Genomic DNA, 13,213 nt, shown 5'->3' on the forward strand with positions numbered 1-13,213 from the left:
CCCTCTACTCCACTCTGGTGAGATCTCAGACTTAGAAGTTCAACATTGACACATAGGAGAAACTCCAACTGCTGCTGGAAAAGGCAGTCAAATGGTGAAATACAGTAAGTAAAATTTTTTTTGTTGAACAAGTCACGAAACAGTTAAACATCTCAACTTGAATTCAAGAAAACTGAATAATAAAGTGCTGACATTGCACATGAAACTAGAAATAAATATAGCTGTTGATACAGCTTTACACAGAAACCAAATGTTTAGAAATACAGAATATACTTTGTTAAGGAAAGATAGAAATAAAGGAAGAAGGGAAGCTTTAAAGATATCAAGTAATGATGTAGACCACAAGAATAAAAACAGTATGGAAAAAAAATCTGAGTCACAATCATTTTAGGAAACAGTTACAAGGGTTTCCTTGGATAGATATCTCACATACTATATGGGTCAGATTTACCCTCAGCAAGGTTGATCATGACAGTTACGGGTCCATTAAACCAACCTACATGCAAGTTTTCAGAATTTTAAAGGAAATTCTCTACTTTCCTTTTCCTAAAGGAAAGGACTTTTCTTTATAACTTTTCCTAAAGGAAAGTAGGAAGGTCATCTGAAAAGTGGGACAAACTGCAGTATGGGTTTGATTACAAGAATATTGTTTCCAGTTGATGCCTCCTATAAATAATGCAGGAGAAATTATAACAGGCAATTAAGTTTGTAGATATAGAACAGAGTAAAATCAGGAATGGAAAGGAGCTTAGGTTTGTAACTTTACAGTGGCATGTACATCCTACAGCATGTGGAAGACAGCCATGCTAGAACACCTTTAATAAAGTAATTTATTGTCTAGACAAAGGAACGTTTGACACAGTATTGAATGGGAAGCAATTTCAGTTGGAGGAGGTGTAAATTAGTTCCTAAATTATTAAAGCACTTTAAGAGCTGTCTAAAGGCGAAATTCCTATTGGTTACATAAAAAAGACTGAGGGCTGATACAAAATTTGTAGAATTGAATATAGACCAGTTTCTGGGACTGAGTTTATTTCACATCTCATTAATATTGTTGGCAGGAAACAGAGGAGTGTAGTAATGAAATATGCTAATAAGGCAAGCTGGTAGACATACTGGATATATAACCAGATCATAGCATCATGAAACAAAAGCAGGGTAACTTAGAACTAGAATAATAGAAACAGGATGACATTTAAAAATGGGATGCAAGACCCTATATAAACTTATAAGGGACTCCAAATGGAAGATTATCACTTGGAAAAAAAGGAAGAGGAGAAACATCTTGTACTAATAAATCTTAAAATATTTATAAGCCAAACTGACATGGAAAATGAGACTAAAGCATATCAGGGAGAGAGCTACCAGTATCGTTGCATATTGGGCTAGAGAGAATTTGTTTGGTATACTACATAGTATTCAGGCTTTACATTCAAGAAAGAAATTCCTACTGGCAAAAGTACAGAGAATGAATGCTCGGGAAATGGACAGGCTTGATATTTGCCCCATTACTGCTAACATCCCACTGCTGAGAAGTGTGTTGAGAGCTGGAGAAGAACTGGCACAAGTGAGGTGTTAAACCCCTGATGGTATACACAAGAGTGTGTAAGGAGGAAAGAAGGCTTGTGGATACAGCCATAAGGCTGAGAAGCCTGCAGAGAAAACACCCTAGGCTCCTGCTATGCTGGGCTTATCCCTCTCTGGGTCTGAGCGCCAGGAAGTGCTGCCTTCTTTTTATCTGCCTGCCTTAGATCTGTGTAGAGTAACATCAGATAATCCTGCTCTAACTTATGATTCAACCCCCCAAAGGTTAAGTAACATGGCTTACATAACAGAGCCAAACAAAGGTTGAAACAGACTATAAATGAAGTATGCAGTGAAAAAGGAGAAGAAGCCTAAAAGCAACTGTGTACAAATTGACCACAAGTAAAAGTCACAAGACAAACAACAGATAAATGTTCTACAAAACCTACTTAAAGTAGGAGTAGTAGAATCAGAAAAACAGATGCTACCTTGCACAAGCTCAAGTTTTTGCACACTAGAAAAATCTGAAGTATGGTTTCAAGGCAATTACTTTCTACTGGGGAAGTGAATGCTCCCAGTACATAATGCTAGCAAGCAGCGTGGCATACTGGGCATGATAAGCTATTCAGATGAATGACAGGAACTACCCAAAGACTGAGAAGACTACAAGATGAGAGTATTTACAGGATCTGTCAAACATTGGAAAGTAGCTTAAATAATGAACTTGCTATGGGTAAACTATACAAATCAAGGTAGCACCAGATACTGTCTGTTTCTCTCCCCCAAACCCCAGCCCCAAAACCCCCAATATCCCAAATATAATCCTTTTCATATAGAGCTAAAGCTATTAGAAATTACAAGCTGTAGACTAGGAAATGTCTAGAAAAAAGGAAGAACATGGGAGAGACAGACATGAAAATTCGAAGCTGAATGTAGCTATCCGAAATTGACAAACTGGAATACTGACAGCACACTATTCATGTTAGTCAAGGGTGATTACAAAAAACAAAATGTATGAACTCAGGTGTAAGTATTCCCTATAACTATTAAACTTGCTTAGCTTTTCATCAGGAGTCAATAGCTAGAAATGTATCTTCCAAAACGCAGAAAGTTGAATTTGCTGCATATATTCCCATTGTTATCCCCAGTTAGATTTTCACAACCATACACCAGAAAATGTCAGATGACCAAAACTATACAAAGAAACTAAGTAACAATCATTTGTGTCACATTAGCCTCCCCTGCCTTTTTTTAACATATAAAACATATAAGGGTCCTTTAAATAAGAGACTGGAACCCCGTAGTATATACAAGTTGATAAATGTATATTAAAATACAGCATACATAAAAAAAATTTGACATGCTGACCTTGGTATTTCATCTTCTTCCCATTCCATGAAAGATGCACTGTTTGAATTTTCTGGCAAACGAATTCTTTGACGTTTACTTACACCTGATGTATCACCTTAGAAAGAAAAATAGAATGAGAAATTAATTCATTTATGCTGCAATTTTTTTTTACACATATAAATATATAATTGTATTTATTATTTAATACTACCAGTCCAAATGCTCCTAAAGGTAGCACCACATGATACCATCTTCAAAAACTAACTATACTGTCAATTAAATGATTTAACTTTCTAACATGTAGATACATATCAAAAGAAAAATATATTCTCAACACACTGACATTATTAGAATTACACTTGCTGTTTTCCAGTCATATCTTAACCTAAATTCAATCTTTTTCTATTCGCTCGAGTTTCAAAGTAAATCATGCAGAGTCTGATGTGAACTTCAGGATTCCAAGGTGTCTGGGTCCTCAGGTCAGATCCCAATGGAAATCAGAAGCCAAAGAAAACACTAAATTCTACTTCACACTTTTCCTCTTTCTTATATGTGAGCTGCGAGAGAATATACAACATATTCCAGATACAGTGGCAGCAGCAGTAAGTGGACACCTGCAATGAAGGCAGATGTTGTCTGACCTACAAATAAAGAAAACACGATGTGAGTTTGCTCGGAGATCTCAATGTAAGGAAGTGTGCTCCAAAGTCATGCTGGAGAAGTCCACTCTGAAGATTTACTGCCTTCCTTGTGGTCTCCTCCTAAACTTTCACTCTTCAGAGGAAGTAAAGACAATATACACAGGATGTGGCACAAGAAAGAAAAAAGCCCAGGAATGGAGTTGGGGGGAGGTAGAATGGGAGAAGACCCTGAAAACTACTTAGTCTCCCAGATGAGTGGGAAAGACCAGCTTGAACCCTGAATTTTCTCATCTATGTTGCTGTCACACAGTAGCAAGGTTTTTTTTGGTATAAAGTTTACCCTTCAGTGATAGCAAACACTTTTGCACTTGTTCAGTTACTGTATATTTAACAAGTCAATTGTCAGAGGCCTTCAATAAATAAATATTTATGAAAACATATATTTTTATTCTATAATTTAAGAGTAAATTTCATAACAGAATCTTGTCTGTGAATTCCACTACTTGGAACAGCAGGGATTGAGATATCTCATGTGGCAAAAATCCCTGAATAATATAGTTACTGCAGAAGCAACTGGGAAACACCATGCCAGAAGTGCCTTAGAAGCTACAAATAGAGGCAACCAAAATCCAGCAGGCTTAATTAAATATGTTCCAGACCAACCCTACTGCACCCAGACTAGTTCCTGCAAACCCTGTCCCTACATCAGAGTCTTAAGTGCACTGATGGGGCACACAGACACTACACTCACACGGAATGTGGCACTTAAGTTGATGAAAAGACATGCTTGTGTTTATACAGGAGCTAGTTCATATTCAGCCACACCTGCACTGAGATGACCTATCCACTGCGATGCCTAAGCAGGTGATTCCAGAAAGACAACACAAAATATCTGATGCCGTTTACACAGACCCAGTTCAAACCTAGTGTAGCTTAGTGTCTATGCTGTTCAAAAGGGACGACCTTGCCCCTGGGCAGAGCAGGTCCAGGAAGAAACACAGCCATGTTTTCACTGTGTGGCATATCAGCTAATTCTTTGTATTAAAATGCAAGCTGACTATGCATGGAAACATCTCTTGTTACTTTCCATCTGCAACTTTAATATTCTGAGTTGATGAAAGAGGGCTGAATAGTTGTATATTGTAAAGGAAAATACATCACAACAGCTATGCGAGATTATAGGCCAACTGGTAAAATATATACTATTATTTCTAAAAATCATATTTCAAATACTACACCAGAGCACTTTCAGTGCATTACCCCCTTTCTTAATTCCTTAGGAACTCTACTGTCAAATACTTTTAAAAATCAAGGCTCAAATTCCTATGTAAGGTTGTTTCTTCATATTAAGAAGAAACTCAATATTCCCCTTTTCTTGACATGAAGATCTTTAAAGACAGTAGCAGTGACACATCAGGGTCTTTCAGAGTCACTGAAGAAGATTCAACTAATGAAAACAAAAGTTTTGTAATAGTTTTAGTGGCACAGGTACACAAATGAATTTGCAGCCTTCTTTCCTCACTATCCATAAAGAGAAGAACTTGAAAAAAAGAACTCCTGCATCTTCTGGATACAGGCTGATGAAGGCAGAGCATTCCTGTTACTAAAAATTTGCCTGCTGACCTCTCTCAGCCTTCAAAACAATCTACTTATCTCAGTGAAAAAAATACCACTGGAAACAGGCTCCTGAGGCTGCTTACTTACATTTAGGAACTGACCTATTATTGAATTTTCTGTTCCTTGCCAGAACTATTTTTATATCATCATCTGCAAGGGAAGAAAAGTAAGTGTTTGCTCCCCATCTTTAGGCAAAGGCTTTTACTGTCATCTAAGAAACAATGTTCAGCCTTGCCTGCATGGCACGAGCTACACTTGATTAAAAGGAATGCATACCCCCAAAACACAGAAGCTGTGGAACAGGCAGGTAAGCGTGTCAGTCGTAAGCAGAGGCTGTGCCTTCTACACCACTCCAACAGGCCTGAGCTTAGAAGGGATGGTGTTTCTCATGGCTGATGTGCAAGGACTGGCCTCTTGACAACACTGCCTCTCTGAGGTTGTACCAGGAACAAACCATGTGTCACTCAGTTGCTGGGCTAGGAGTAGTAGATAGTGATCCTGTGCCTGGGGACTGCAACAGACTGAGGCAGGCTAGTTGTACCTGTGTGATGTGGAGCCACGCAAAGCGGTGTGACTCTTGCTAGCAGCACTGCTGCCATTATCTGATCAAGCCAGGACAAGGTAGCCTGTCATTTTCTTGCTTTTATCCTATTGGATTCTCCCCTACCAGGGCAGTTAATATCCACTGGTCTCAGCCCATGCTCCTCTTTCACCCTCTTCTCCCCATTCAAGACCTAGGTCTCTCATCCTTAAATAAATGAAGGAGAATAGAAATAGTTTATGTCTTTCATCTATCATCTGAAAGAGAACGGCAAAAGAACTATGGAAAAAGAGTGGGAGCAACTATTCAATACGATCACATTGCATGTCTCCAGAAGGCGCTTCGGATGTTTGGAAGACTGAAGGTACCTAACTATACCTCCTCAGGACTGAGGATCCTGAAGATGCTCTGTCCACGGCTGACCTCTTGTCTTCCTACAGTTTTGACAACAGCAGAAGGTGTGGCCTATTGTTGAGTACGCTAAAAGTATTTTTCTTTAGATGAGAATCAGTTATGAAACCTCACGCACTAATCTATTGCTGTCTGAATATATATGCATTAAAATAATGGGACAAAATTAAAGTCAGCATGATTCTTACTCGTTTTTACAGAAAGACACTATCATTGTTTTCAACTCTTCCTTTAGCTGTAGGAACAATTATGATTTAAGTAAAGAATAGTTATTTTTCTAAATGTTAAATACCAAAGACATTATGGTTTTCCTACTGTTACCTCCCCTTTAGACTGAAGCATTTAGGTATCATTATGGACATTCTTGCCAAACTTCATTTTTATAGAAGTGTGTACACTCAAAATGCGAAACTAAATTTTTAAAATTAAAGTACCTCCTTTGCTCAGACATTTATATTTCAAATTTCACCATAGAGCAAATGACCTTAGTACAACCACAAACATTTTAATCAAAAACATTATTTGTCAGCAGAACATTATGATTAGCCGTAATTTTGTAAAGACACTACCACAGCAAAAAAAAAGACTTATAATTGATACAGGGATAAAAAACAAATGTCAAAAAATTAAAGCAACAGTATTAGTATGCGAACTTTTATGTAAATTCTTCACATAAATTTCAACTATTTTTAATCTTCTAAATTGAAAAGAGTTCTGGTCATCTTGTGAAAATGGTCACAGCCACACTGCTGACAGAACACGTGTTTCTTGATACACTGCATCTCATTTCAGGAAGCAGACTCTTCCTCAATCCCAATACACAGGCACAAAAAGGAAAAATTACACAAAGCAGCACACAGACTTTGTTTTGACACCGAAAGCAAACTATAGGGAAACACCACATGATACCCATTCAACCACAGACTATGGCAAAAGTCTGACAGCTAGTGACATCTTGTTCAAAATGGTAGTTTTTAGCCTTCAAAACAATTATTCAGTCTTAAGAAATAAAAACCTTACTTTTTCTCCTTGCCTTTCTGAATTTGACAGCAGCCAAGTTTATTAAATTCATTCCATATAAGTTGTAGTCTATAAAGAGTTGAAGGAGGTAGGGAATATGAGCTTCATGAGGCTGGTAAGATTTGTTCATTATGGCTCCACCTTGCAGAAGCTCACATACTCTAAAATTAAAGACAAATTAGGACATAAACAAAAAGTTATTCCAGTACAACAGTATTTGATTTTATCAAAACATAAAATATGTAAACTTCTTAAAGCGTTAGTTACAAAGGAGCTGTGACTAGCCTCCAGTTTAAAAACAAACAAACAAAAAAACCCCAAAACAAACAAAAAAAACCCTCTGAAAAACATCAAACCATGCTGTTTTGCAGCAATGTTGTTAACATTGCTGCAGCTGATCCAAAGCCACTATAGTCCCTGGAAATCTTTCTACAGAATAACTGTGGTGGCTGTATGCCTACATACCAGTAGTATTTTTGAAAGTCTCTCTAGTTCTCCTTGATGTATACACGAAGATGTCCTGCATGGTTTTCAAGTTACATAATGTATACACAAAAGCAGTATTCTTACAACTTCCTAGAAGTATGACAAATCTGCTCTTTTAAACATCTCCACATGAAAAAATAACTGCAGGTATGTGGATAATTATAAATTGGTGCAATAAATTTATCTCCAAGTAACAGGATGTATCTATAAATCGAAGAAAAGCACTAAGCATTTCTAAATGCAACAAAGTTTTTTTACAGAAAAATTAAAGGAGTAATTTAAGTGAAGTGTCAGTTCTTATTTAGATCGGAATAATTCAAACATGAGAAGCTCCAAAGTTCAAAACAACTGTAATATTATACATGCATACACATTACATTAAGACAAAAGTTTAACATCATGCAAAATTTTACTAGCCTAGAACAAAAAGCAGACAATCCTATCTTACGATCATGTATTAGATCTTTAAAAAAAGAAAAAAGATTATGATAGGTAATACTACACACTCAAGGGATTTCTGTTTATGCTTGAGAAATAATTCCTCCTTACAATTTACTGCAACTACATGACAGTGAGATTGAGATCCACTGTGCTTTCATTTAACAGAACATTACTCCGAGAAATACAAAAACTATCTAATAACAAAGACTATGCAGTTTTCCAAGTATATTTTAAATTTAGTAATTGGCGCTGGAGTTTAAAAACTTAAAAAATACCAAAATCCACTTTATGACGTATGAAAGAATACCACATTGTTTTCCTGTTTTCCTTAAGAGTTACAGGAAAAGTAACCTGATTCAATTTTTTTTAAGTGTTCAAGAATTACAGTTAATACAAGACAACTAAAGGCAAGTATACTTTGGTCTTGCTTTCCTAACATGCTACTGCTTTTTTAAAAAAGATTATTGGTGTACTTAAGATTAGCAATTTTTTTAATGTGTTTCAAAAAATTTGGAAAATAACTTTGTTGCTTTTATTTTGTTACGATGTAGGTGAATCTTGCTTCAAAATTGGCTTTTTAATACAAGATATAAGCCAGAATTTCATATGACCACATCCTTACCTTTTTACCATTGCAGGATTGTAAAGATAAATCTTCATAAACTGTCTCTCCTTTTCATGGTAACCATAAAAAGGCCTGGAGAGGAAGAAGTAAAAGCAAGAAGCTATCCAGTTATGTTGTGGCAGTTATCCAACCACACTTTATTGTAAAGAGTATTAAAATCCAGGGGGGAAAAAAAAAAAATAATCAGAAGATAAACTGCAGATCCAGGAGAATAAAAATTCCCATGTGTCAGGCCAAAGGGGAGCACTATATTACTATATAAAATGTTAAAAATAAAAAGAATAGGCCCTATGCATGTCAAAGTATTTAAAAAAAAAAAATTAGAAGGCACTTCTGGATTAACATTATTTCTCACTTTCCCCACATGTAAACACACTGATAGCACACCATCATAATAGTATTTTTAACAAATTTATCAGCGCTGGACTGCTTCAAAAACAGCATTCAGCCTTTCTGATAAATGCTGCAACAAAGTCCTTAAGGACATTAATTCTGCAGATCAGGTGTAAATGAGTAAATACTGGCCATGTAATATAAATAACAATGAGAACAGCTTAGATGAGTGAATAGCTGCCCCTTTTCAGTGATTACTAATCATCTTGTGCACTAAATGAGGCATGAATCCTGAAGAAAATAGGATTTGAGAATGCAATTAAAGAATACGTAGCATAATGAATATGTCAAGACTAAACTGAGGTTGAATAGGCAGCATTAATTCTGGTATTGCTTGACTGAATTACTGACTTTTCAGCATCTAGAATTCTAATCTAATCTAACATGATTGCAAAACAGCATGTTAAGGAATCAGGCCACAACTCACCACATTGAGTGAATGCAAGAAGTCTACAGTTTGCAGTAATTGCAACCAAAGTCAACAGAAATTCAGGAATGCAGAAGTTTAAATGCTACTTCTACAAAGTAAAATAAAATCTCTTTGTCAAAAATATTATAAAAAATGCAACTGCAATGCTTACCTGCTAAGTCTAAAAAATTAAGTTCAGTAGTAAGAGGGATGGCAGTCCTAAATTAAATGCAAACTCAGCAGAACTGCACAACTACAGCATTAATACTGTCATCCTTAATATGGTTAAATATGCATACATCTAATATCTCCAAAAGCTAGACTAAACTGTTTAAAAAAAAAGTTTATGATGTTAAAACTGAGCTACATTGAAAGAACAAACTTAAAGCTGTTAAGCTGAAAAAAAGGCAGACAGATCTTGTATAATGAATCAATCTCCTTACAGAGACAGTATAAACCTAATGACAGGTTACATACATTGAGTTACAATGACTCAATGTGCTGTAGGCATGTAAATGAAAAGCTACTTTTAAGTCAGCACTTGCATGACAAATGATCCATACTCACATTGACATGGCAGCAGGGACAGCAAGATTTACAACACTGCCAAGGTTAGCTAGGAACACCAACTTCACAATGCACAAGGACAGTGTATTTCACCTCTTTGTATTCCTGGACCTCCACTATGTTTGGAAGTTAATGCAACAGAAATCTTACGTTAAACCTATAAAGGTTTTGCAAACACCTCTATTACATAACAATTTCCCTGCTAATGCAGGAAGGAAGGGATAAGATAATCTCCAAGATCTAAAGAAAAATACAAGTTTCTCACCATGGAGACAGTATACTATCTATGAGCAGAATCTGACTCAGGTCAGAACAGAACAAACAGATTTGTGTGACTACACAAGCTGTATTACAATTTCTGTAGGATGCTCCCCATTAGCTTCTTATGGAAGCAAACAAAATACATGAAACACTTTTTCCTGTGCTTCATTGAGGCAATGAGCACCTGACTTTCAGTAACGACTGTTTTGAAGCTCTAAGGCAAGAGAGGTGAGAAAGAGGCAAGTTCTCCTAACCTCTGTCTCTTGTTTTGTCACTGATTTGAGGAAAGATTGTCTTCAGCAGTTTACTGTGCCCAGCTTTCACTGTTGAGGTGAAAAGCTATACTACAACTCACATAGCTCTCACAAAAAGAACAAAAATAAGAAATGTGGTGGCTTAGGTTCCTTGTTACTGCAAAAACATGTCACAATATTCTGATTAAAAATGAAAAGAAGTTATTGCAGCCACTTTACTAGCAGTATCTAGAAGATACCACTAAAACTGGCTGAGAACAGGATTATCTTCCTAAACTTAACAGTTAGAACATATTTCAAAAGCGCATGAAAATAAGTACAGTACCAAAACCTAGCATTTACGCTGTTCTCAAGGTGAAAAATTAAATGCATGTATAGACTAACTGCATTCCTCCAGGACAGCTTCCTGTCTTCACTATGTTTTGACATATTTTTCAGTCCTTGTTTATGGAAGTTAAATAAAAACTGATTAAGAGAATCTTTAAAATATTAATAGTCAATAATAGCATATAGTTCCAGCAGTAGCAGAAAGCCACACCAAATAAAACACAACAGTCAGCTTGACAGAGAAGTACATTAATGTTTAAGAGCCTCCACCTTCATGGCCTGTGCTGCTGGGAGAATCAGGTTTACAGAATCAGAATACAACCTGACAGTCTCTGTGATGTGCTTCCTAAAGGGGCCATCTTAGATGAACAAAGAAAAGGAGACCTAGGGTCAGGGTCCAATAGACATGCCTGGTCACAGGGAACCTAGAATAACCCAGACAGGTAGAAAACGCTGGCTGGGAAGTACTGCTGTAATAGCAGAGGCAGAAAAAGTTAAAAGGAACAGATTTGGGAACATGACAGACACTAGGATCTAAGTTTAGGAAAAAATGGTTGTGTCAAGCGTTTGGGGGAAAACCTGTTCATTATGTTAAAGTCAAAGCAAGTGAGAAGAGTTATTTAGTAGTTGTACAGGCCTGTACAAAGACACACATGGAGGGGAAAAGAAAAAAGAAAAGCACTGCAGTCACCCACATCCATAGTAAGTGCTTCTATGTAGTACAACTGCAAAAATATTTCAAAACTAATAACCAAAAATCCTAACAGATCATACTTACATTCCAGATACTAATGAAACTTTGAAAACATGTTGAATGGTAGAAGATGGATTGCCTAAAGCCACATTAAGTGCTCTGTCAATGCTGAATGCCACTTGACGAAGATAGTATTCTGGATGCTGTCCAAAACCATCATATGGTACATAGAGGTAAGGAAAGATACCATGTAAGTGGAGACAAGTCTTCTGACCTAAAAAGAAAAGGTAAACATTTATTTTCTAATGACTGCATCTTTTTCTTCTTTTAAGTAGTCCCCAAGTTTGAATTTTTTCAGGTTATTTTCAGGTTCTGCAGACAGGATAAATTTATGGAACAAGTTCAGGTGCATTTCAATCAAAAGGTACAAATTTAGAGCAGTTCTCAACATTTGATTCATTGACAAAAGCAATACAGATCAGACAGGGTTACATGATATACAGTGGCAAATTCTGCTGTTACACAAACATAATCCAAATGATCTTCTTCGTAGTAATAACACAACACCTCTCTGAAAATAATTTTGCATACTGGGTCAGTGTTGGATGGTTAATGGTTTCTCAGCCTTTGTGAAAATTTTGCAGTATCAAAATTCATAGAATTGTTTAGGTTGGAAAAGACCCTTAAGATCATCAAGTCCAACCATCAACCTAGCACGGCCAAATCCATCGCTAAACCATGTCCCTAAGCACCACATCTACACGTCTTTTAAATCCCTCCAGGGGTGGTGACTCCACCATCTCCCTGGGCAGCCTGTTCCAATGCTTGACAACCCTCTTGGTGAAGAAATTTTTCATAATATCCAATCTAAACCTCCCCTGGTGCAACTTGAGGCCATTTCCTCTCGTCCTGTCACTAGTTACTTGTGAGAAGAGACCAACATCCACGTTGCCACAACCCCCTTTCAGGTAGTTGTAGAGAGCGATAAGGTCTCCCCTCAGCCTCCTCTTCTGCAGACTGAACAACCCCAGTTCCCTCAGCAGCTCCTAATAAGACTTGTTCTCCAGACACTTCACCAGCTTCGTTGCCCTTCACCAGAATGAGCATACAATGTCTCAAATTAAAAGAACATTCAGAGCACCTACAAGCCATTCAATGTTCTAGTTATTAAGGCATAAGTTTGGATATGGAAAAAAAACAGGCGATTTTCGACTTTTAGAAATCTGTGGATCCCTCAGAGGATGCACATGCTGGTCTCTACCCTTCTAACAACACACTTAACATCAGTTTCATGAGTCCGCAATAACAGCAGAATGAAAGAACGCATCATGAAAACCATTGTGCTAGACCACAGCTTGATTTTCTACTTCAGACAAGGCAGCACAGTGATGGGGACCAGGATCTCCCAAACCTACCACATTTTTTGAAGGGCTAGTCTCAACTGTAATGTGTGTTCTCTGGTCTTTTCTCACCACAGTGCAACAGAGCATGCAGTCACTGCTGAAACTAACATCAGATCCTGCTCACAATCCTTCCAGCCCTCCAAATTGTTCATGACTTCTCACTGGTCAATGAAAAAGCTTCATAGAAAAACACTATTAGCACATGTCATTAATTAACCCCCACTGCACCGTAATGATAGGCAAAGTATA

At 37.0% G+C, this 13,213-nt stretch overlaps 1 protein-coding gene across 1 annotated transcript in view; it reads right to left on the bottom strand.

Annotated features, from left to right (window-relative positions):
• The window catches only part of REV3L (REV3-like, polymerase (DNA directed), zeta, catalytic subunit), a gene marked incomplete at its 5' end in the record, with an annotated part of 77,037 nt that extends 65,202 nt beyond the window's left edge, over positions 1–11,835 (bottom strand). The window contains 4 exons of the mRNA XM_010291777.1: positions 2,893–2,989; positions 7,105–7,265; positions 8,654–8,728; positions 11,646–11,835. Coding sequence (XP_010290079.1) covers positions 2,893–2,989; positions 7,105–7,265; positions 8,654–8,728; positions 11,646–11,835 — 523 coding nt within the window. The remainder of the gene's footprint in view (positions 1–2,892; positions 2,990–7,104; positions 7,266–8,653; positions 8,729–11,645) is intronic.
• Between the last annotated feature and the right edge of the window lie 1,378 nt (positions 11,836–13,213).

This window comes from Phaethon lepturus, unplaced genomic scaffold, assembly GCF_000687285.1.
Source record: "Phaethon lepturus isolate BGI_N335 unplaced genomic scaffold, ASM68728v1 scaffold12887, whole genome shotgun sequence".
NCBI lineage: Eukaryota > Metazoa > Chordata > Aves > Phaethontiformes > Phaethontidae > Phaethon > Phaethon lepturus.